This window comes from Leucoraja erinacea, chromosome 15 (genome assembly GCF_028641065.1).
Source record: "Leucoraja erinacea ecotype New England chromosome 15, Leri_hhj_1, whole genome shotgun sequence".
Taxonomy (NCBI): Eukaryota; Metazoa; Chordata; class Chondrichthyes; order Rajiformes; family Rajidae; genus Leucoraja; species Leucoraja erinaceus.
Window position 1 is genome coordinate 39,148,987 of NC_073391.1, and position 25,687 is coordinate 39,174,673.

Consider the following 25,687-nt stretch of genomic DNA (forward strand, 5'->3'; position numbering starts at 1 on the left):
AGAAGGAATGGGTGACGTTTTAGGTTGAGACCAGTCTGAAGAAGGGTCTGGACCCGAAGTGTCACCCATCCCTTCTCTCCAGAGACGCTGCCTGTCCCGTTCGAGTTACTCCAGCTTTTTGTGTCTATCTTCGGTTTAAATCAGCATCTGTAGTTCCTTCCTACTCTTGATAGTCCCTTCCACAGTGGGAAGTGCGTGCGAGGAAATAACCATGTTTATTCCGCAACAGTCAGTATCGAAGGCTAGAGGGTGGTTTGCTTGTTCACTGCCAACACCCGCGGCAAATTGTCATTTCTGATTAATATCGACCTACATTCTTGATCGAGTTAGTGATATATTTGCATTGGATGAAAATTGCTGTTTTTATCCCATTTGGGAAGGTTTGTAAGCTCGGCTGGGATATGGTCATGGCTTATGTCAATGGGTCTTACAGAGCTGTTGCAAGGGGGGGGGGAGGGCATAGACAGGGTGAATGGATGTAGTCTTTGACCCAGGGCATGGGAATCCAGAGCAAGAGTGAGAGTAGTGTAGAAACAAGGAACTGCAGATGCTGGTCTATGGGGGGAAAAAAGACACAAAGTGATGGAGTCACTCAGCGGAGATAGACACAAATGCTGGTGAAACTCGGTGTAGAGGAGAGGAATAGGTGACTTTTCGGGTACAGACCCTTCTTCAGTCAGGGGGGAGGGAAAGGAAGGTACAGAACAAAGCAGAGCCTGCAGTGATGACTGGAAAGGTGAGCCCACAAAGGTCCATTGTTTCCTGGAGACAAGGTGATAATGAAGGGTTACAATCAGTCGCAAGCCGACTAGGGTGGGGGAGGGATAGAGAGCGAGGGGATGCAAGGGTTACTTGAAGTTACAGAAATCAATTATTCATGCTGCTTGGGGATAAGCTGCCCAAGTGAAATATGAGGTGCTGCTCCTCCAATTTGCATGTGAATAACCCGTGTGAATGCCTGAGTAATTCAGCGGGTCAGGCAGCATCCCTGAGACAAGTTGAGAGTGGGAAAGATCTAATAGGGACCTGAGGGGCAACTTTTTCACAAAGAAGATGATGGGTAAATGGAATGACCTGCCAGAGGAAGTAGTTGAGGTTGGTACAATGACAGCATTTAAAAGTCAGTTGTGGTACATGGATAGAGAAGGTTGTGAGAGAGACAGGCCAAACACAGGCAAATAGGACCAGCTTGAATGGGGGGGGGGGGGGGCGTCTTGGTCGGCATGAAGGAGTTGGGCCGAAGGGCCTGTTTCTGTGCTGTGTGACTCAATGACAAACTACACCACTGTCTTCTCTTTGGCCGTCCCTTGTGGCTAAGCCTGACCTATTGGAAACTCTAGGTCGGAGGCTGCTGAACCAATGTGGCACCCTGCGACCAAACCTCGGTGGGGCAGGCGTTGTTAATGTGGCAGGATGGATGGATGGGCAGCTTGGGAGGTGGTGCACGTCATCTGAGATTTACACCATTCTTAATGCCATCCCATTTTCCTGTTTAGTGCCGTCCAGGGCCAGGGACTCCCACAAATTGGTGGGCATGTTAGACGTTGCCAGGTGGCTTAGAGAACACCCTTGAACTGTTTCCTTTGGCCAGCTGGTAATCTCGTGCCACGATGGAGCTCGGAGTTACGGTCCTGTTTGAGGGATCTGGTGTCAGTGTCGGCCTCGGGGCGCGGACTGAGTTCCATTTGACCCTTGAAGAAGGTTTCGGCCCGAAACGTTGCCTATTTCCTTTGCTCCATAGATGCTGCTGCACCCGCTGAGTTTCTCCAGCTTTTTTGTGTACCTTCGATTCTCCAGCATCTGCAGTTCCTTCTTAAACTCCATTTGACCCTTGTTGCTGGAATGTTGAACTGTGAGAGAGGAGGCTTGTTTGTTAAGTCAATGGATTTGGAAGACTTTGTGGAGAGGTGTCTGCTGCTGATAGTCCATGTCTCAGAACTGTAGAGAAGTGGAGGTTTGTTTCAAAATACCTAGTCAGAGAGTCGTACAGTGTGGAAACAGGCCCTTCGGCCCAACTTGCCCAACTTGCAAATCTGTGCGTCCTTGGAGTGTGGGAGGAACCTGGAGCTCATGGAGAAAATCCACTATGTCGCAGAGAGGCCAAACAAACTCCGCACAGACAGCACCCATAGTCGGGGTCGAGCCCGGGTCTCTGGCGCTGTAAGTCAGCAGCACTACTGCCGAGCCACTGTGCCACCATTGATCAAATGTAAATTGGACAAGGAATGCACAAAAATCACACTTGACCTGACTAAACACGTAAGGGTTTGTGTAAAGAGAAACTAGTTTGTTGATAGCAGAGCACCTTGGAAGCTGGGGTGTCAAAGAAGAATGAACTTATTGCTGACTCCCACTTGTAAATTGAGAGTGTGCATTTAGTTAGTTTATTTTAGAGATGCAGTGTGGAAACAGGCCCTTCGGCCCACTGAGTCCATGCCGACCACCGATACCCGACACACTAGGTACAATTTACAATTTTACTGGAGCACCTGGGAAAACCCATAGAGGTCACGGGGAGAACCACAAACTCCATGACAGACAAGCACTTGCTGTTAGCATCGAACCCGGGTCTCTGGCGCTGTAAGGCAGCGACTCTACCGCTGTGCCACCGTGCCAGTGATGGGCAGGTTCATGTCGTATTTATGCAGCTATTAGGTTCTTTGCGACTCGGGTCTGAGTGGTGCGAACTATTGTTTCAAGAGTACTGGGAATTTAAATTTAACCTGGCACAAAGGAAGAAAGCGTTTTCACTGTAGTACTCCATGGTCATAGAGTGCTTTGTATATTTGAAAGAGCAAAGGAGGATTTTTTTTTTATATCAGATGCAGCGAGCACTTTACTGAAAGGGAAGCCACTGGCTTTTAAGGTCCAGACAATGCCTGTCATTGTCAGAGGGTTTGAAGTGGATATTTGAGGAGAAGGTTTTATACAAGACCCCATTTAAACCTGAAACTGTTGGCGGTGAAACATATCATTCATGAATCAGATAGGTTGCCAGGTTTAAATTAGCCGAGCCCATTCAGAAAGAGAATAATCAATAAATGCTACAAATGCTACAATATCCTACGACTGTTTGAAATTCCGAGGACTAAAAGAAGGTGGGAGCCTGAGTCTATCGGGGTCATGGTGTCACAGTTGACACGGTGGCACAGCGGTAGAGTTGCTTGCAGCGCCGGAGATCTGCATTTGATCCTGACTACGGGTGCTGTCTGTACAGAGTTTGCACGTTCTCCCCGTGACTGCGTGGGTTTTCTCCGAGATCTGCAGTTCCCTCCCACACTCCAAAGACATCCAGGTTTGTAGGTTAATTGGCTCGCTATAAGTGTAAATTAACCATATAACAATTACAGCACGGAAACAGGCCATCTCGGCCCTACAAGTCCGTGCCGAACACTTATTTTCCCCAAGTCCCATCTACCTACACTCAGACCATAACCCTCCATTCCGTTCCCATCCATATACCTATCCAATTCATTTTTAAATGATAAAATCGAACCTGCCTCCACCACTTCCACTGGAAGCTCATTCCACACAGCTACCACTCTCTGAGTAAAGAAGTTCCCCCTCATGTTACCCCTAAACTTCTGTCCCTTAATTCTCAAATCATGTCCTCTTGTTTGAATCTTCTCAATTGTCCTGGGTGTGTGTAGGATAGTGTTAACCTACGGGGATTGTTGGTCGGCGCGGACACGGTGGGCCAAAGGGCCTGTTTCCGCGCTGTATCTCTAAACTAAACTATCCTGGAGGAGAATCAGCACAAGGAATCCAGCATCTAGTGGGAGTGGGGAAGGCAAAGACTTTGGGATGGGGGACTACCATCCTCAATATGACTAAGGAAGGATGTGGTCACCAATAATTCAGCATGTGTCAGGTTTCCATTTACAGGTGCAGGTTTAACACAAAGCACAAAATGCTGGAGTAACTCAGCAGTTCAGGAAGCAGTTGTGGGAGGAATGGGTAGGTGATGCTTCGGAACGGGACCCTTCTCCAGTCTGAAGAAGGGTCCTCAACCCAAAATGTCGTCTGCCCATTCCTTCCGCAGATGCTGCCTGACCCGTCGGGTTACTCCAGCGCTTTGTCTTTGACACAGAAGTCTAGCATATGCAGTTCATTGTGTCAGCATGTTGGCTGCAAAAATTCTATTAAAAACAAATAGTAATTTTATTTGATTGGATTCCATTTTAAATTTAAAGCTTTATCTCGTATTGTGTCTTGTTTTGGACAGGTTTTCTGATCGTGCATATTATCTGCCAATATTGATGGGTAAATAAGTGAGGCCACGCTTGTGTGTAAGAGAGTAGGGTTGAGATCGATCATAATGTACACTCTGCCCTTGAATCCTATTTGAGATTGAGTTTCTCTCTGATCCCCAGTGTATTACAGTTCATTATGTATTGGATGGAGCTGTTGTAACTTGCTGCCTGCTTCATGCATGCCCGAATGCTAAATTTAGCTCAAACCAATAATCTCACTCCAGGAAGTATCTCCAAATTAGCATGTGCGTTTTCTGAGTTTAAAGACATTTTGGACCCATTCCATCCTCTCCATCTGCACTGCAGAACATTCGTAACTTCATGAACAGAACCTAACTACATTTCCAGATTCGGGTGATGTTTTTTTTCCCGGTGTTTCTTCCTGGAGAACCTATTCCATGCACCTACAGCTCATAAATTCATAAATCACAGAACCAGAAATAGGCCATTCGGCCCATCAAGTGAACTCTGCCATACAATCATGGTTGATGTATCTTTCCCTCTCAGCACCACTCTCCTGTCTTCTCCCCATAACCCCTGGCACCCCTGACTATGGGTGCTGTCTGTACGGAGTTTGTACATTCTCCCCGTGACCTGCATGGGTTTTCCCCGAGACCTTCGGTTTCCTCCCACACCCCAAAGACATACAGGTTTGTAGGTTAATTGGCTTGGTATTAACGTATAAAAATGTAAAATTGCCCCTCGTGTGTGAAGGGGAGTGTTAATGTGCAGGGATCGCTGGGCAGAGTGGACTCAGTGGGACGAAGGGTCTCTTTCTGCACTGTATCTAAACTAAACTAAACCCGTACTAATCAAGAATTACTAGCAATCTCCACCTTAAAAATATCCATTGACTTGGCCTCCACAGTCATCCTTGGCAATGCTTGCCACCAACTGGTGATGTGATGCAAATTTCCTTACAATAACTGGCTTTGCGTTCTTGTGCATGCAGTTCATTAACTGTAGGTTGCTTACTCCCTCCTGATATGTGTTTGACCCCACAATCTGCTAGCTTATTCTGTAGCATTTACTATAACTGGCTGTTATCAGGCAACTGAATCATCCTACTACAACCAGAGAGCAGTGTTGAACTACTATCTACCTCATTGGTGACCCTCGGACTATCCTTGATCGGACTTTGCTGGCTTTACCTTGCACTAAACATTGTTCCCTTATCCATGAATCTATACATTGTAAATGGCTCGATTGTAATCATGTATTCACATTGATTCAATTTTAATTGGCATCGTCAGTTACAGTACAGAGACATCGAAATGCATTTAGCATCCCGAATGCATCCCGAATGCTATTATCTTTCTGCTGACTGGATAGCACGCAACAAAATCTTTTTTCACTGTACCTCGGTACACATGATAATAAACTAAACTGAACGTAATTACAATAGAACTTCATCGTGGAGCGTTGCCCATATCTTTGGGACACAAACGTGTAAGTGCAGGAATGGAACTCTCTCAAGGATCCACAGGGGGAGAAAGACAAAATGAAGGAAAAGCCTGGGTCAAAGCCTGACGCTGGGCAGTTGTTTTCATCAGAGACAGATTTCCTCTTGCTTTCTTGACCAGACAATGAATCTGTATCCAAGATCCCAAGGATGGTTGTGGTGCAGTATTCCAGGGTGGGTGAGACCCGGGTGTTCAGGAGGCAGGATCTAGAGTGGGAAGTCGCTGCCTTGAGAAGGAAGGGTCTGAAGAAGGGTCTCGACCCATTGGGCCCCATATCTGAGGAAGGATGTGCTGGCTCAGGAGAGGGTGCAGAGGAGGTTTACAAGAATGATCCCAGGAGAGAGTGGATTAGCACATGATGAGTGATTGACAGCACTGGGCCTCTACTCACTGGAGTTTAGAAGGGTGATGGGGGGGGGGGGGGGGGGGGGGGGGGGGGGGGGGACCTCGTTGAAACTTGCAGAATAATGAAAGGCATAGAAAGAGTGGATGTGGAAAGGATGTTTCCACTGGTGGGAGAGCCTAGGACCAGAGGTCATAGCCTCAGAATTAAAGGGCGCTCTTTTAGAAAGGAGGTGAGGAGGAACTTCTTTAGTCAGAGTGCAGTTAATCTGTGGAACTCATTGCCACAGAGGACCGTGGAGGCCACCCGTGGCAATTTCTAAGGCAGAGATAAACATTTTTTTAAATTAGAACGGGTGTCGAGGGTTATGGGTGAAGGCAGGAAAATGGGATTAGGTGGCAGAGATCAGCCATGATTGAATGGTGCAGTAGATTCGATGGGCCGAATGGGGCTTTGTCCCGAAACGTTGCCTATTTCCTTCGCTCCGTAGATGCTGCCTCACCCGCTGAGTTTCTCCAGCACTTTTGTCTACCTTCTACTCCTAGAACTTGTGAAAACATCACCTATCCATGCTCTCCGCAGATGCTGCCTGACCTGCTGAGTTACTCCAGCAGTTTGTGTCATTTGATGTATTAACCTGCGTCTGCAGTTCTTTGTTTCAACAAGGATTTCCCCTGAGACCCTGGATAGAGTGGTCCGTGAACAAGTTATTTATTGTAGTGACACAAGAGAATGAAGATGCTCTCTGCCAGCTTTCCCCCATCTACCCCATCCGTTTGAAGGTTCTCCGCCCAAAACGACGTCCGCCCATTTCCCTCCCCAGATGCTGCCTGATCGAGCAGTTTGTTTTGTTTTTCATCATAGTCATTCATACATCCTGGGACCAGTTGTCAAGGACAGGCGTGGGGGGGGTGTCTGCCATGAGGGAGGGGGAAGAATAATGGACAATGGAGGACCCTGTGTGGGGGAACTGCTGTGGGGGAGGGGGGGGGGGGGGGGGGGGGTGAACAAAGAAGAAGCCAGCGTGCTTTGTCAGTCGGTGGCCTTAGGAGGTTCCAATGCATTTAGCATGAACATGATTCTGACTATGCAAGCATAATGCTGCTCTTGTCCCTCCCCCGTACAGGATGATTATTGATCTGATATCGTGATGCAATCACACCAGGGCGTGCATTGAACCAAACCTCATGATGTCTTTTTTTGAATGTTGCAGAACCGATTCCGGCCTTTGAGAGCTGGCAGAGCGAGCTGGAGAACGGAAGAGAAGCCCATCGATCGCCGGGGGCTGGCAGGCTGCTGCACCACGTTGCTGAAGGGGACAATCCGCTTATATCACCACGATGCTCAAGTTTCAGCAAGAGCCAAAGATTTGTACTGGACACAGAGGCTGCTCCATCCCCGCCGAGTGCTCAACTCTTCATCATGTGAGGGCGGGAGAGGTTTCCTCCTTTTATTTATGCATTATATATATATATATATCGCAGTTTAGTTTAGAGATACAGCGCGGAAACAGGCCCTTCGGCCCATCGTGTCTGTGCCAACTAGCGATCCCAGTACGTTAACATTATCACACACACACACACACTAGTATTTTTTGCATTTATACTAATGCCAATTAACCTGCAAACCTGTATGGCTTTGGAGCGTGGGAGGAAACCGAACATCCCGGAGAAAACCCGCGCATGTCACGGGAAAAACGTACAACCTCCATGCAGACAAGCACCCGTAGCCAGGATCGAACCCGGGTCTCTGGCGCTGTAAGACAGCAGCTCTACCGCTGCGCCACCGTGCTGCCCAACGCAAGTCTTTGCAATGTAGTAATAATTTAAACAGTGTTTTACCCTGTGCAGAGTTTGTGGGTTCACCGTGTCACCGTGTGGGTTTCCTTGCGTGCTCCTCCTCTGTACCGCATCAGCATTGCCTCTCCTCCTCTGCTGCTGATGAGACCCTTGTGATGCTTTCATTGCCTCTAGCCTTGAACTGATTCGTCAAATAATTCAAGTTCAAATTCAAGTGAGTTTATTGTCATGTGTCCCTGATAGGATAATGAAATTCATGCTTTGCTTCAGCACACAGAATGTAGTAGGCATTTACTACAAAACAGATCAGTGTGTCCATATACCATGATATAAATATATACACACATGAATAAATAAACTGATAAAAGTGCAAATAACAGATAGTGGGTTATTAATGATCAGAGTTTTGTCCGAGCCAGGTTTAATAACCTGATGGCTGTGGGGAAGTAGCTATTCCTGAACCTGGTCGTTGCAGTCTTCAGGCTACCTGAAGGTAGCAGGGAGATGAGTGTGTGGCCAGGATGGTGTGGGTCTTTGATGATACTGACAGCCTTTTTGAGGCAGCTACTGCGATAGATCCCCTCGATGGAAGTAGGGTCAGAGCCAAACACTTGACTGGCTATCAGTCCCACCAGGCTTCTTTCAGCCATCAGTGAAACAATGGAAAGTGCTCTTGACAGTGTTATCACTGGCAGTACTTGCTCACCAGTACCCGTCTCACTGGTCCTTGGTTTGAGTTTTGCCAGGGAGCAATCAATCCGCATAAATACTCCTTTCATAAGGTTATAAGTAATAGGAGCAGAATTAGGCCATGCCTTCTCCGCCATTCAATCATGGCTGATCTATCTCTCCCTCCGAACCCCATTCTCCTGCCTTCTCCCCATAACCCCCGACACCCGCACTAATCAAGAATCTATCAATCTATCTCCGCTTTAAAAATATCCACTGAATTGGCCTCCACAGCCTTCTGTAAGTAGTGCAGTGGTGTACTCCTTTAAGTAGCGTAGCTATCTAATTAGCAGAATGGGCTGATAACAGTGTATTAAGTCGGGCAGTGAAAAAGCATTTTCCGAAAGGGTTAAATATATAGTGGTCTTTAGTTTCATTATTATCATCTGGTTTTTCAAAAGTTCTTGAGCAATTGAGGATTCCGCCTCACCTCTTAGACAGTTGGGGACATGTTGAATGTCTGCAAATGGAGACCGTGTGATCGCATTTCTAACCCAATAATTATATTTTGGAATTATGCAGTTGGAAAGAGAGCATCCACTCTTTCATGAACTCATCCAGGTAGACGATCTCCAATAACTGTCAGGCAGCCCGCAGCGCAGGCACCAAATTGTCCATGAAATTGAGTCGGATCACTGACATGCCGTCAAAATCAACATCAAAGTAATTGCACAGTGTTGCCTGTGAGCAGTAATGTTGTATTCAAGAGAAATCTTTTGTAACGTGGGACGCTTAACTCATAGATTGCCCATGTAATGTAAAAACACTCCCTCCACATCTTTCAGAGACCCTGCAGGCTGTACCTGCGGTGAATTGTGGACGCAGCCCAGACCATCACACAAACCAACCTCCCTTCTATTGACTCCCATATATACCTCAGGCTGCCTCGGCAAGGCCAGCAGCCTTGGAATCACGGATGAGTCGCACCACGCCCGCTCCCTCTTCTCCCCTCTCCCATCGGGCAAAAAGTATAGAAGTGTGAAAACGCTCACCTCCAGATTCAGGGACAGTTTCTTCCCAGCTGTTATCAGGCAACTGAATCATCCAGCCACAACTTGAGGGCAGTGCAGAACTACTATCTACCTCTTTGGTGACCCTCGGACTATCCTTGATCGGACTTTGCTGGCTTTACCTTGCACTAAACTTTATTCCCTTATCATGTATCTATACACTGTTAATGGATCCATTGTAATCATGTATTGTCTTTCTGTTGACTGGTTAGCACACACCAAAAGCTTTTTACTGTACCTCAGTATATGTGACAATAAACTAAACTGAAAGAAAGGGTAGGGACTTTGCATGCACTGCCTGAGGTTGCAGTGGAGATGCATTAAACTGTTGCATTCAGAAGGGGGTTGGATAGGTACAGGAACAGGAAATATTTGTAAAGCTATGAGGAAAAGGGTGAGTGGAGTAGATTCCAGCTCGGGTTCCAGACCTCCCAGTTCGGACCCAGCCCGATTTACAGATACCTGCAGCCAATCCCCGCTTTATGCAACAGTTTTCCTTCCATGCACCGCGTTCCACTCGGGCCACCATGCACCGGAACCAGCAGACCCTCGCTCACCCAGACCTGGTATGGAGCCCGACTTTACTTCATTCTACGCCAGATCCACGTCCTCAACAAACGCTTACCTGGACGCTCCTAAGGATCACAAGCTTGCCCGCCTCCAGACCCGGTCCCTCCACTGACACTCCTCGACTCGACTGCCCGCAGGGGGTTCTTTGTACCTTTTCAGTCTGGGTCAGTTTCCCTCTCCCCTGACTCTGTCTGGGTTCCCTCTCCCCTGACTCTCAGTCTGAAGAAGAGTCTCAACCCAAAGCGTTATCTCCAGAGATGCTGCCTGACCCGCTGAGTTACTCCAGCATTTTGTGTCTATCTTTGGAGTGTAGACAGTTGGATTGCTCTTCTCTGCTCCACTGGTGCAGTCTTAGTTTAGTTCAGAGATACAGCGCAAAAACAGCCCCTTCGGCCTAACCGAGTCCGCGCCGACCAGGAATCCCCGCACACTTGCACTATCCTACACATGCTGGCAACATTTTACAATTATACCAAGCCAATTAGCCTACAAACCTGTTGGTCTATGGAGTGTGGGAGGAAACCAGAGATCCGGGAGAAAACGCAAGGGGAGTACATACAAACTACGTACAGACAGGTCGGGATTGAACCTGGGTCTCTGGCGCTGTAAGGCAGCAACTCTACCTCTGCGCCACCGTGCCGCCCAACTCCTCCCGTGTTGTGACTGTGTGCAACCTCCTAAAGTACTCACCAGCCATGAGACGTACAGTTCATCCTTCGAAAACTGAGTCTCTAAAATTGAAGGCTCCCTGATTCTTCCATTTGCCCTTTAGTTAAATGTTATCAAATTCAAGCAAAGACATTTGAGGAATAAATTGAGACTAATTGCCATTAAAACAAAATCTGTGCAACACAAAATAACCCCATTTGATCCGTAATTCTCCAATTAAGTTTTATGTTGGTACATGAAAATAGCTTTGTCGGTCAAAAATTCCCTTAGTACTCATTAATCTTTTGTTATCTCAGTGCATGAAGATGGTAGGGAAGATCTCTAAGCTGCTGAGGCAGCACATCTATCTCTGCATCACTGTATAAGCACAGACACAGAACATAGAACAATACAGCACAGAAACTGGTGCTTTAGCCAGTGCTGTCTGTGTTTAACATACTGCCAATTTAAACTATTCCCGTCAGCCTGCTCGTGATCTATGCTCCTCTTTCTTCTGCCCCCTCGTGTTCTGTCTAAATGCCTCTTAACCATTCCTATTGTGTCTACTTCCACCACCTCTCCTGGCAGCGCATTCCAAGCAACTACCATATTCTGTATTAAAAAAATGTTGGAACATCCCATCTCATCTGAAACCCTCTAGTGTTTGCAACTTCCACCATGGGATAAAGGCACTAGTCTAACAATGCCTCTCATCATTTTACCTACCTCCATCAGGTTGCTCCTTAAGGGCCTGTCCCACGAGTATGCGACCTGCATGCGGCAAGCGCGACCAAATCGGAAGTGGGGGCCACGCGGAGGTCGAGTGATCCCCGTACAGGGCCGGTCCCACCAGCATGCGCCTGCATGCAGCGAGCGCAACCAAACCGGAAGCGGGGGCCGCGCGGAGGTCGAGTGAGTGACGTGAAGTTCTAGGGAAGTTCGCGCGTGACGTATGGCATCAAGACGCTGCGTCCGGCGTCGAGACGCTGCTTATGCCCATCGAGGTGGTGCGTGCGGCGTTGAGGCGGCTGCGGGCCGACAGGCCGTTGCCGGGCCGATTTTTTGAACACGGTCAGTTTTTCGGAGCCCCCCGCGCACGATGTCGGGACCAGCTCCGCACAACTCCATACGGCTCCGGCGATCGAAGTGGGACCGGCCCCGCGAGGCCGTACGGCTCAAGCGACCACGTTAGGTCGCGCTTGCCGCATGGAGTCGCATGCTCGTGTGACCGGCCCTTAAGCCTCTAGTACTCCAGAGAAAAAATCATCCGCGTTTGTCCAATCTCTCCATACAATATCTCTTTACAACATTCTGATGAACCTTCTCTACACCCTTTCCAAATCCTCCACATCCTTCCTGTAATCATAAGGGCAGAAGTGATAGGAGCAGAATTAGGCCATTTGGCTATTCGAGTCTACTCCGCCATTCATTCATGGCTGATCCCTTTCTCTCTCCTCACCCATACTCATGCATTCTCCCCATAATCTCTGACACCCTTACTAATCAAGAAATGTTTGTAATAGGGTGAACAGAACAGCACACGATACTTCATATGTGGCCGAGCCAGGGTTTTATGAAGCTGCACCATGACGTCCCAATTTGTTCTATTCTAGGGCCAGGATCTCGAGGTTGTAATCTAGGGACCAGCAGTTGTGCTCCATATTGGTGTGTTTATTCCGTGTCTTGTTTAGCTCAGATTGGTTTAGTTTAGAGAAACAGGTCCTTCTGCCCACCGAGTTTGCGCCAACCATTGATCCCTGTACACCAGCATTATCCTACACACTAGGGAGAATTTACATTTATACCGAGCCAATTAGCCTACAAACCTTTGGAGTGTGTGAGGAACCGGAGATCCTGGCAAATACCCACGCACGTCACGGGGAAAACATACAGACTCCGTACAGACAAGCGCCCATAGTCAGGATCGAACCTGGGTCCCTGGCGCTGTATGGAATCAACTCTACTGCTGCGGACACGTTTCTAGTACAGGTGTTGAATGTTGACATCCATATTGCTGATTCCAATACTCCTGTCAGCCCTGGCACATCTATGCAGCTTCAGTCCAGGTCACTCTATCACTCAAGGCCAGCTTGGTCCGAAACCCTCCGTGTGACACAAACTAACTCTCAGCAATCAGCTTAATCTATTCTTACAGCACACACAGAGAGATGAATCTGTTTTACTGCAATCAGCTAATTTGTAACTAAGTTTGCGCCTAATCCACTCCTTTTCCAGGAAACCCATTCATAATCATTCTTACACAACCTCCAGTCTCTTAACTCACGCTGCACCCGGCCTAGAAGAGAACTGTTGGCATACAGTGAGTTGTTTAGCTTGAAGAAGGCTTCAACCCGAACCGTCGCCCAGAGATGCTGCCTGACTCGCAGAGTTACTCCACCACTGTGTGTCTTGTTTTTTTTGTTGGTTTTTTTTTTGCAAACCAGCATCTGCAGTTCCTTGTGTCCAGTGAATTTTCTCGTACTTCGATGATGCACTGCGGACATAATCTCACTTTTCATTCCAAGGACAATATTTTCTCCTCTTGAAAAGGTCACCTGCCTTTCCATTGATGAACAGCGGTCTCTTTCCAACAACTACGTTGGAATGAGTTTCCTTGCAGTGACTCATTTCCCTTTGAGTGGAATTGTTGCACATTCAACCCGTTGCGTCTCGGCCAGATCCCTGATGGGAAAATTTGTCAGTCCTGTTCACTTGCTGCTTCAACATTACCTTGTAAATGATTCTCTCTCATGTTGTATTCAATTCCCCTTTGGAGCCAGTCATTGATTCTATCGCTTTCATTTGGTTTTGGGATTGTAACTGTTCCCTGTGCTTAAGAAGAAAAATATGTTTTGCCTTCACGTTCTGTTCTCTGCATACAATTTTGGATCCATGCCCCGAAACCTTTCACCATCCCTCACTCTACTCCAATTAAACTTAATCACGGTGGTGCAGCGGTGGAGACACTCCCTTACAGCGTTTTCAGCGCCAGAACCCAGGTTCGATCCCGACTACGGGTGCTGCCCGTACGGAGATTGTACGCTCTTCCTGTGACCTCGTGGGTTTTCTCCGAGATCTTTGGTTTCCTCCCGCACTCCAAAGACGTACTGGTTTGTAGGTTAATTGGCTTTCTATAAAAAAAAATGTAAATTGTCCCTAGTGTGTGTAGGATTGTGTATTAATATGCACGGACTCGGTGGGCCCAACGGCCTGTTTCTGTGCTGCATCTCTAAACTAAAGTAAACCAAACAATGTACTTGCATTTTGAAGCCTCGTGCCTTTATCACCTTTATCACTCATTTCCCAACCAAGTGTCTTTTCCTATTTGCTCCAGGATTCATTCTACACAGAGTCTGAAATCAAATGAGACTGTAGGCATTCGGGACGGTGCAAGATGTGCAGCACACGGAAACGGACTCTGTGATTTTATTTTTTATTGCAAATAAATCCAGAAACAGCAGTCACATAAAACACTTAAAAAAGGGTTCTCTTGTTCATTTGAACGAATTATTTTTCATACATCGTGAGGAATAAGCCCCACTGTCTCAGAAAAGTCAAAAGCCACCGATCCTTTTGAAGTAATTTTGACATCAGAATCATTTGGATGATGTGCCTGTGATTCTTTCTGCTTTGTGAGAAGATCCTTTGGGATGGCTCATAAATGTTAGATGGCTCCATTGCTTTGTCTATAAGCAATGAATTGATGTTAGATTATGCAACCCCATAACCTATTTGCGTTTAATAACTGAAGTCTCACTAAATTTCGAAGCATAAAAGCTTCTTCACTGTCTATAAAACATGATGAAATATTTCCTGTGGTATATTTTAAAATCGGTGGGAAATTAATTCCACTGGAGTTAACTGGAAGGTTCAGGACATCATGTATTGTAAAGAATTAAATGGATAAGGTATTTAATATTCAGCACGGGGATTTGATGAAATTGTACATTGTTCAGGAAGCTGAATTTTCTATTTCAATGTGTTGCCTGGAAATCTAGTGGGGCATCTTTATCCATCAGTCCATTTTGTTTCGTGGAAATTAAGGTGACCTGTTATTCTCCAGGCAGATAGGAAAGATGATTTGGAAAAAAATTTGATATTTAAGTCCAACAAAATGGCCGTCACGATGGTGTAGTGGTAAAGCTACTGCCTTACAGCGCCAGAGACCCAGGTTTGATCCTGACCACGGGTGCTGGCTGTAAGGAGTTTGTACAGTTCTCCCTGTGACCTGCGTGATCTTTGGTTTCCTCCCACACTCCAAAGATGTACAGGTTTGTGGGTTAATTGGCTTGGTATAAGTGTGTACCAAGTGTGTGTGTGTGTATAGCCTAGTGAGTGTAGGGTCGTGTTAGTGCGGGGATCGCTGGTCGGTGGGCCAAAAGGCCTGTTTCCGTGCTGTATCTCTAAACTAAACTAAAAGTATCCCTGCAAAGCTTGTTTACTCTTGGATACAAGCGTTGTTGAAAAGTTTTTTGTTTTTTTTGTTTTGATACGAGGAAATATTTAGAGGAAGTTTTGATAGGAGGAAGATTTGAGCACACATGAAGAATGTTCCAAACCTCTGAGCAAGTATGGTTTAAATTTACCCTTCACTTTACTGTTCTCTTAAGGCCGAGAAACTCTTCACTGGTCAATTCCGAAGCTGAAAATGGCCCAGTGTTGGTGATGCAACTGACCAAACAGATCCAGAACTTGAGAAAGAAAATACGAAAATATGAAGAAAAATTTGAGCAAGAAAAGAAATATCGGGTACGTGTTTAAAAGAAAATCTGATTTAATAACAATTAGCACATTTCACTTTGAGGCTTTCTAACATATACTCTTAAAGTTTGCTCCACAATTCACTTTAGTTCATTAGTTATTCAGTGCCTGAAAGGTGATGTTTCTCATCCAGTGTTTCCGTAGAATCATGTACTTAAAGTGACAGTGAATCAGCAGCCTGGGATTATTCGATTGGTAAATGGTATATGGTATGTGGCATTTTATTTGTCACATGTTCCCTGGTACAGTGACATTTTTTTTTGTATACAGTTTAGTACAAGTATCACTGTACATAAACACTTAGATACATATTAGATAAGTTTCTCAGAGACAGTACCAGTGTTTAGCAGAGGTGTACTGAGACACTATACAGAGTCGCCAGTTTGGCGCCATTTTCAAGTCCCAGTTGTAAATAAAGCAGTGGAACTGCAGAAAGGGATACACCTTCCAAAAATAATTGTAGGAATGCATGTTTGGTGAAAAGGTGGCTTCAAAATTGATTAAAACATCTCTCTCTGTGACTCTACTGAAAATAAATTGATGCATATGGTGATATGCAGAGATGCCGTGGTACAGGACAAGGCTATTTGTCTTGTGTTATTACTAAGAGCTGTACATTCACTTCCAATCCTTTAAATTTCTCCCCTTCGAGTATTTATCCAATTCTCTGTTGATTACTATTATTGAATGCCTTTGCTTTCAGGTAGACCTCGCCCTTCTACCCATGAAACCATTACCACCACCACTGAAGAAGGGTCTCGACCCAAAACTTCCCCCCCGTTCCAGAGATGCTGCCTCACCCGCTGAGTTACTCCAGCATTTTGTGTCTACCACCACCAACATCCTTTTTGCCAATCATTATAAATCCATATCCTCTTGCGATCATCCCTCCTTCAGTTAGCCCTTACAGGTTCAGCATCAAACTCTTTCAGGATTTTGAATGCCTTTAGTTGATCTTCCCTTGGCTTGAGAAGAACAAACACGGCTTAACCTTGCCTCTTGGCATCGCTGAAGCCTCTTGTCCACAGTGGGGTTCCAGATTGAATCTGTACACCCCCTCTCTGACACCTTAACATCATTCCAAATCTTTGAAGTCCAGAATTGCCCACAGTCCTGCAAGCTGGGAGCGTTTATAAAGGTTTAGCACAGCTTCCTTATACATTTTTAAATTCCAGGCTCCCGTTCAAGCCAGCCTGCTTTCTTGCTCTTCAGATTTTTCTGCCACTCAGAGATTTCTCAGTTAATTCGTGAATTTTAAAATTACACCTTATGCAGCGCAGAAACAGCCCTTCGGCCCAACTAGTCCCTGCTGACCAAGATGCCCCATCCAGGATAGTCCCACTTGCCGACTGCCGGCTCATCCCTATAAACCTTTCCTATCCATCTACTTGTCCAAATACATTTGAAATGTTGTTATTGAACCTGCCTTAACTGCTTCATTTGGCAACTCGCTTCCATGTATCAACTACCCTTTGTGTTAAAATGTGTTCCCTTAGTTTCCTATTAAATCTTTCCCTTTTCACATTAAAACTGTGGCTTCTAGTTCATGATTCTCCAACCCTGGGGAAAAAGGCTCTGCATTCACCCCATCTATTCCCCTCGTGATTTTATACACCTTTATACAATCGTCCCTCAGCCTCCTGCACTCTGAAGAATAATGTCTTAGCCCCCAACCTTTCTCTATAGCTCACTCCCTAAAGTCCCGGCATATCCTTGTAATCATCTCTGCACTTTTTCCAACTGAAAGGTGTCTTTCCCATAGTGGGGTGACCATAACCAAACACAATATTCCAAATGTGGTTTCATAAATGCCATGTACAACAGAATGGCCCAACTTCCATACTCGATTACCTGACTGATGAAAGTGAACATGTTAAAGGGCTTCGTCACTGTCGTACATGCTTGTGATGCCACCTTTAGGGAACTCTCCACGTGTATTCTTAGATTCCTCTGCTCTACAACACTCCCCCAGGGCCCTACCATTCACCGTGAAAGTCCTGCTTTGGTTTTAGAATCTGCATTTAGACTCAATTTGCTGTCCCCCAGCCTACTTGTCCATCTGATCAAGATACCATTGTAATACCATTGTAAAGAGTTGTGAATCTGTGGAATTACCTGCCACAGAAGGCAGTGGAGACCAATTCACTGGATGTTTTCAAGAGCGAGTGAAGGGCCTGTCCCACTTTGGCCAATTTTTCGGTGACTACAGGTGATTTTTTTGGCGACAGTTTTTGCTGTCGCAGGGTGGTGTAGGGTTGTCATAGGTTGTCGCCACATGTTGTAGGTGAATTCCATTAAAGCGAGTCCCTGGCGGTCGCCTAGATAGTCGCCTAAATGGGACAGGCCCATTAGATATAACTCTTAGATATAACCAGAATCAAGGGATATGGGGAGAAAGCAGGAACTGGGTACTGATTTTGGATGATCAGCCATGACCGTATTGAATGGCAGAGCTGGCTCGAAGGGCCGAATGGCCTACTCCTGCATGTATTTTCTATGTTTCTATGTTTAATTCTTGATAACCATCTTCACTGTCTGAGATACCACTCGTTTAAATGTCATCTGCAAAGTTACTGATCGTGCCTTATACGCACTCGCCCAAATCATGAGTGCAGACGACAAGCGCCAATCCTTGAAGCACACAACTAGTCGCAGGCCTCCAGTCCAAAAACAATTTATACACTGCAAATGGGTTGATTGTAATCATGTGTGGTCTTTCTGCTGACTGGTTAGCACGCAACAAAAGCTTTTCACTGTACCTCGGTGCACGTGACAGTAAGCTAAAGTATAAACTAAAGCAAAACTATACACTAAACTAAACAATCCCCCACAACCGCCTCTGCTTCCAACCATTAAGCCGATTCTGTATCCAGTCAGCTAGCTCAGCCTGGATCTCATGCGATCTAGCCTTGCTGCAGATCTGCCTACTATGCAGACCCTTATCAAAGGCCTTGCTGAAGTCCATATATAGACTAAATCGATGGCCCTGTCCTCATCAGCCTTTTTAGTTACTTCTTCAAAAAACTCATTTGGATTCTTAAGACACGATTGCCCACGCACAATATCATGTTGACTATCCCTAATCAACCCGTGCCTTTCCAAATGCATGTATATTTTATCCCTCAGAGATCTCTCTGGTAACTGTCCCACCACAAATGTTAGGCCTACTGATCTATAGTTCCCAAGCGCATCTTTGCAGCCTTTCTGAAATTAAATTAGTATACAAAGCATAATAAGTATAAAATTAGTCACCCTCCAGTTTTCTGGCACCTCACCTGAGCCTATCGATGACTCATATATCTCAGCCAGGGCTCATGTGATTCCCTCTAGCTTCCCACAGTGCCCTTGGTTATATTTTAATCTACCTGTTGTGCCCTTCAGTCTAACAGGAAAATACATACCTTTCACCAGGGAGAGCAGCGTAGGTTTACCAGGTTAATTCCCGGGATGGCGGGACTGACATATGATGAAAGAATGGATCGACTGGGCTTTTATTCACTGGAATTTAGAATGATGAGAGGGGATCTTATAGAAACACATAACATTCTTCAGGGATTGGAGAGGCTAGATGCGGAAAAATGTTTCCGATGTTGGGGGAGTCCAGAATCAGGGGTCACAGTTTAAGAATAAGGGGTAGGCCAATTAGGACTGAGATGAAGAAAAGCTTTTTCACCCAGAGAGTAGTGAATCTGAGGAATTCTCTGCCACAGAAGGCACTGGAGGCCAATTCACTGGATATATTCATGGGAGAGTTAGACATAGCTCTCAGGGCTAACGGAATCAAGGGCTATGGGGAGAAAGCAGGAACTGATTTTGGATGATCAGCCATGATCATATTGAATACAGTGCAGGCTCGAAGGGCCGAATGACCTACTCCTGAACCTATTTTCTATGTTTCCCTGTAACTCTACCACACTTTGAAAAGCATCCCACTTGCTGGATGTTCCTTTGCCCGCAAACAACTGCTTTCAATCAACTTTGCAAGTTCCTGTCTAATACCATCGATGCTGTCCTTAACCCAATTATAGAACATTAATTTGTGGACCAACCCTGTCCTTATCCATGACTATTTAAAAGCTAATAGAACAGTGGTCGCTAGTCCAAAGTGCTCACACACTCACTTGCCCTACCCTAAGTGTAATTCAAGCTTTGCCCTGTAAACCTCCGTTTATTTTTTCAACGTGAATCACTTCACATTTGCACCTGCCTTAAATTGTCTGCCCACTTACACGTCCCTGTACTCCTGTGGTTTGTTGCAATCCTACTCTTTGGTTAACACATTTCTGAACTCTATGAGCGATTTTTTTTTAAGCCAAGAGAGTTTATTGTCATGTGTCCCAGACAGGACAATGAAATTCTTGCTTTTAGCTGTTTAAGCTTTTAGTTCTCGAGATACAATGGTACACTTTCCCACAAAATGGTGTGTGAAGAGTTGGACTTTCTCAGGCATAGTGCACAGGTGCAAAGGCATCGCTGGGAGACAGTGGGTTCAAATCTTGCTTCCGAAGGGTCTGGAATGCAGTGCTGCTCATTTACTGTCGCGGATCATTTTAGCTGAAATTGTCTGTTTACCCCTTACACCACGGTGCGTGTAAGTGTGCGAGTGTTCATGTGTGTGTGTGTGTGTGTGTGTTACATAAGAATAAAGAACTAACCATTTTAAGATTAACTCCCAATTGTTATGTTTTTAGCCCTCCCATAGTGATAAGGTTGGCGATCCCGAGGTCTTGAAGTGGATGAACGATCTAACAAGGGCCCGTAAGCAGTTAAAAGGTACAGAACCTCACTGCCTCGATGCGGTTGCATGCAGTTTGTGAAGTAAATCACTGTTAGTGGTGAAGTTCAACGCACCAAGTGGCACATCGCCAGGGGCAAGTTTCTAAAGAGGTCTCCGCATTAGGCGGATGGAACATTCCGTTCTTGGAAAATTGTCATTAGTTGCAAATCTTCTAAAAAAAAAAGCCTGAGAAAGCTGACTGGTCTCATGGTGCATGGAAAACAAAGTCGGCTGCGTTATGGGTGGGCGCTGCTGGTACACAGCCGAAATATTCCAGGACAAAGCTGATCAGTTCAGCTGGCAGACAGACCCCAGATTCCTACTGATTGTAGCTATGGTTTCTGAATGTGGCGTGCATCGCGATCTCTTTATTGAATCGTACATCGTAGAACAAGTCCGTTCATCCAAAGGTGAAATCCGTGAAAGCATAGTCCATTCGGTCTAAATTCTTAAGATAGACACAAAATTAGAATTTAATTTAGAATCAAAGGACGCTCTTTTAGGAAGGAGACGAGGAGAATTTTATTTTGTCAGAAGGTGGTAAATCTGTAGAATTCTTTGCCACAGATGGCTCTGGAGGCCAAGTCAGTGGACATTTTTTAAGGCAGAGATTGGTAGGTAGATTTTTGATTAGTACGTGTCAGAAGTTATGGGGAGAAGGCAGGAGAATTGGGTTAGGTGGGAGAGATAGATCAGCCATGATTGAATCGCGGAGTAGACCTGATGGGCCGAATGGCCTACTTCTGCTCCTAGAACTTATGAACTTATGTTCTCTTTACAGTTCACTGGGTCACAAAGTTTTGTGTCAAGTTGTAAATGTGGAATATGCGCTTTTAAACCAATGAACTATAAATATTGAAGACAGACATAAAAAGCCGGAGTAACTCAGCGGGTCACTCAGCGGGTCAGGCAGCATCTTTGGATAAAAGCAATAGGTGACGTTTTGGGACAAGACCCGAAACATCACCTATTCATTTTCTCCAGAGACGCCGCCTGACCCGCTGAGTTATTCTGGCCTTTAGTGCCTGTCTTTGGTTTAAACAGGCATCTGCATTCCTCCCCACATGTACTATGTGTATCAATTTATTTTCTGGAGAGTCGGAGGGAGAGATAGAGTAATACAAGTTCTCCCAGGCTCACCTATGAGTACATGCAGAGTGGGAAATGAGCACAAACAGTGTGTGGGAGAGGGTCACAGAGATGGGCGTGAGTGACGGGAGAGCAGGCAGAGCGGGCGGGACGTGTGGTCACCAACCGGCCTCACTGCCTCAGTGAGCGAGTGGCCGAGGCTGGTCAGCGCACCAGGCTCTGCTCAACTCAGCCTCTGTTTGGTGGGGAGAGAACGCATGTGGAAATACCCAGATCCTATCCAGCAGAAGATGCCTGCAGCCACACAACTGTGGGCAGATCCATTCCCCTTCAATCATGCCGTTCTCTGCATGTACTCAGTGCCCATAGATTTGCTGTTCAAAACCCCGGGAGAACCTGTATTACTAAATACTTGATTAGTATGGGTGTCGGAGGTTATGGGGAGAAGGAAGGAGAATGAGGTTTGGAGGGAGAGATAGATCAGCCATGAATGAATGACAGAGAAGATTTGATGGGCCGAATGGCCTAATTCTACTCCTATCCCTTTTGACCTTATGACCTAAATCTCTCCCACTGACTGTATATAAAATAAATTGATACATATAGTTAATGTAAGGAAGAACTGCATATGCAGGTTTAAACCAAGGACAGACACAAAATGCTGGAGTAACTCAGCGGGTCAGGCAGCATCTCTGGAGAAAAGGAAGAGGTGACGTTTCGGGTCGAGACCCTTATTCAGACTTGGATTTATAGCTTCGACTTAGGAATCAGGGAACATCAAAAAACAAAGGTTTGCCATTATCTGCTCTCTCATTGCATCTCACCGTCGTTCAGAATCATGAGACAGTGGGCTTGTAGCATTTCCTGTCTGCAAGCAGCAAACTCGCTGAAAGATCAGCTGGCCTATTTTTAGCAGCCTTGGCTCTGGGGAGAATGTCAGACGTGAGAGCGGTTGAAATTCTGGCTTGTCTATAAAAAGAATCACTGAGTCATCCATGCCCACAGGCCAACATCAAATGAGCTGCGGCTCCAATCACGGAGACCGTTCCCAACAGATATCCAGGAAACTTTCTGTCAAGGGAGTCCTGAGAGTTTATCAACTTGTGTGATCCTGATTGACATGTGACCTCTGCTATTTATCCATTATCAACAAATCAAATTGAAGGCAACTTTTTTTTAAGCAGCATTCAGCAATAAACTCATTTATCGCTATTCAAAGCGCAGGGTATCACATCTCTAAAAATCCCCAAGAGCGAATTGGTTACAACAATAAATGTTTGTCTGATAATAGGTAGAAACAAAGAACTGCAGATTCTGGTTTATACCGAAGATAGACACAAAGTGTTGGAGTAACTCGGCGGGTCAGGCAGCATCTCTGGAGAAAAAAGATAGGTGACGTTTTAAAGAACTGAGATGAAGAAAAACTTTTCCACCCAGAGAGTTGTGAATCTGTGGAATTCTCTGCCACAGAAGGCTAGGGGGATAGAGGTAGATGTAGCTCTTCGGGCTAATGGAATCAAGGGATATGGGGATAAAGCAGGAACGGGGTACTGATTTTGGATGATCAGCCATGATCATATTGAATGGAGTGTTCAAGAAGGAACTGCAGATGCTGGAAAATTGAAGGTAGACAAAAATGCTGTAGAAACTCAGCGGGTGCGGCAGCATCTATGGAGCGAAGGAAATGGGCAACGTTTCGGGCCGAAACCCTTCTTCAGACTTATTGAATTGGGTGCTGGCTCAAAGGACCGAATGGCCTACTCTTGCACCTATTTTCTATGTTTCTGTATTTTGAGTTGGGATCCTTCAGCCTGAAGAAGGGTCCCAACCCGAAACATTACCTATCCTTTTTCTCCAGAGATGCTGCTTGACCCGCTGAGTTACACCAGTACTTTGGGTCTATCTGATGAACATTTGCCTATGTTAATAGGCACTAGCTGTAAGGTATTATTATTCACTGCTGGCATTTTGTATGCTTGGTCTCGTAGAACTGAAGCTGAAGATCTCTGAGGAGGAGAATAACAGAAGGCACAGGCATCGAAGCAACCTGTTGTCCGTAAACTCCAGACAGGACAAAGAGAACAAGCAGCATGAGTTGCAACAGAAGCCAAGTGTTGAGGAGACTGTACAAATTGTGATGAAAAAATTGAAAGAAAAGCAGGAAATACTTGGCCTTCCGGAAGATGTCAAGGTACCTCGACTTTTAGCGAATGGTTCTGTAATTGAGTAATTTGCAATGAAAAATAGATATTTGAACAGTCTGACCAAAACAATTCAACAATATCTTGCACAGGAAATGACACAAAAGCAACTGAGGTTAGATAAGGTCAACATGCAAAATTGCCTATTGCATTTTGAAAGCATTCATGGAAGACCGGTATGTATTCAGATAATGAACTAGAAATGTAATGATAGAAAGTTAATCTCATCAGTGGGGTCCTGAGTTGTAAAAAGTAATTTGCAAGCGGAACCCAAAGATAAGGTTATAGTCGGCCACAGTAACTCTGCTCTTGTTTTTTCATTATTCTAAACTACGGGATTCCACGTTTAGCTCTTTGATCTGGCTAAAAGTATTTTGATGAAAAGTCTGCCTGTCAACCTGTTCGTAGAAAATAGTGGCTGCGCATCATTGCAGTTGAATCTCTGGAATGTAAACACATAATTATCGCCACTAGATAAACACAAAGTGCTGGAGTGACTCAGCGGGTCAGGCAGCATCTCTGGAGAAAATGGACGGATGATGTTACGGGTCGGAACCCTTCTTCGGACTGTTTTCTCCAGAGATGCTGCCCGACCGGCTGAGTTAATCCAGTACTTTGTGTCTTTCTTGGGTATGAACCAGCATCTGCAGTTCCTTTCTGCACGATTATTGCCATTAACTGTTTGTAAGGAACAACAAATTACCATGTCCTTAATAGAAACAGAGCACTGGGGAAATGAACTGTTAAAACTGTCTGCATCCGCTCTCCATGTCCACAGAGAATGGTACCCTAATGTATTAAAGGTTTGTCTGATAATACGTAGAAACAAAGAACTGCTGTAACAATATCACCTTCATAGAACATAGAACAGGAACAGGCTCTTTGGCCCACAATGTGTGTGCTGAACGTGTGGTTAATTTACAGGTTATCTGCGCCAGATCCCTCTCCGTTCTGCCCCCCCACCACTCCACCTCACGGAGATCCCCCCACACTAGGGCCTTCATTGTCCATTGTTCTCACCCCTCCCTCATGGAGGTCCCCCCACGCAGGGTCCTCCTTTGTTCCTTCCCTCCCTCAGCAGCAGCGACCTCACTACACATGGCCCATCCTTGTCTCTCTGTCGGTGCCCCCATTACCTGTCGTGTTGACCTCTCCTCTAATGACGGCGGGTCCTCTCCGGACAAAATAAGTGGAAGGAATAAGCTTGGTGCTGGAATTATGTTTATTTCTTTGTTTAGTTTAGAGATACAGCGCGGAAACAGGCCCTTCGGCCCAACGGGTCTGCGCAGACCAGCGATCCCCGCACATTAACACTACACACACTAGGGACAATTTGCACTTGTACCGAACCAATTCACCTACAAACTCGCCCGTCTTTGGAGTGTGGGAGGAAATTGAAGATCTCGGAGAAAACCCACGTGGTCAGGGCCGAATGGCCTAATTCTGCTCCTATCATTTATGATCTTACCTCAGAGGGCGGTGGAGGTAGGTTCTCTGGATGCTTTCAAGAGAGCTAGATAGGGCTCTTAAAAATAGCGGAGTCAGGGGATATGGGGAGAAGGTAGAAACGGGGCACTGATTGGGGATGATCAGCCATGATCACATTGAATGGCGGTGCTGGCTGGAAGGGCCGAATGGCCTACTCCTGCACCTATTGTCTATTATGATCTCTATTCCATCCCTCTCCCTTCTGAGCTCCAGTCCTTGCTCCTGAACACCACCTCTTGGTTTTGGCTTGTTGTTGCCCCGGGAACCGAGTTGCAGCCAAATGCTTTGTTTTGCGTACTGTACAATCAGATCATATCATATACGAGTACGTCAGGCAGTGCAAGCGGAGAAAGGAAATCAGTGGCAGAATGGAGTGCGATGGTCACAGAGAAAGTGCAGATAAAAACATGCAAGTGACGCAAGGATGTAGATTTGAAGATTGGTTATTCATCCCTCGCACGTGAGCAGTCTGTTCAAGAGTCTGATAACAGCGGGGAAGAAGAAGCTGTTGATGAATCTGATAGTAAGTCCTTGCAAGCTTTTGTATATTCTAGCT

The 25,687-nt window shown here is 45.8% G+C and overlaps 1 protein-coding gene across 8 annotated transcripts in view; it reads left to right on the forward strand.

The window, feature by feature from the left end:
- Positions 1-25,687, forward strand: part of fam13c (family with sequence similarity 13 member C) — a 102,162-nt gene that overhangs the window by 64,675 nt on the left and 11,800 nt on the right. For 7 of the 8 annotated variants that reach the window (XM_055647230.1, XM_055647234.1, XM_055647235.1 and 4 more), the window contains 5 exons: positions 7,273-7,483; positions 15,426-15,564; positions 20,268-20,349; positions 23,431-23,633; positions 23,736-23,819. In XM_055647230.1, the coding sequence (XP_055503205.1) occupies positions 7,273-7,483; positions 15,426-15,564; positions 20,268-20,349; positions 23,431-23,633; positions 23,736-23,819 (719 nt within the window). The remainder of the gene's footprint in view (positions 1-7,272; positions 7,484-15,425; positions 15,565-20,267; positions 20,350-23,430; positions 23,634-23,735; positions 23,820-25,687) is intronic. The other variant, XM_055647233.1, reaches the window with a different exon arrangement.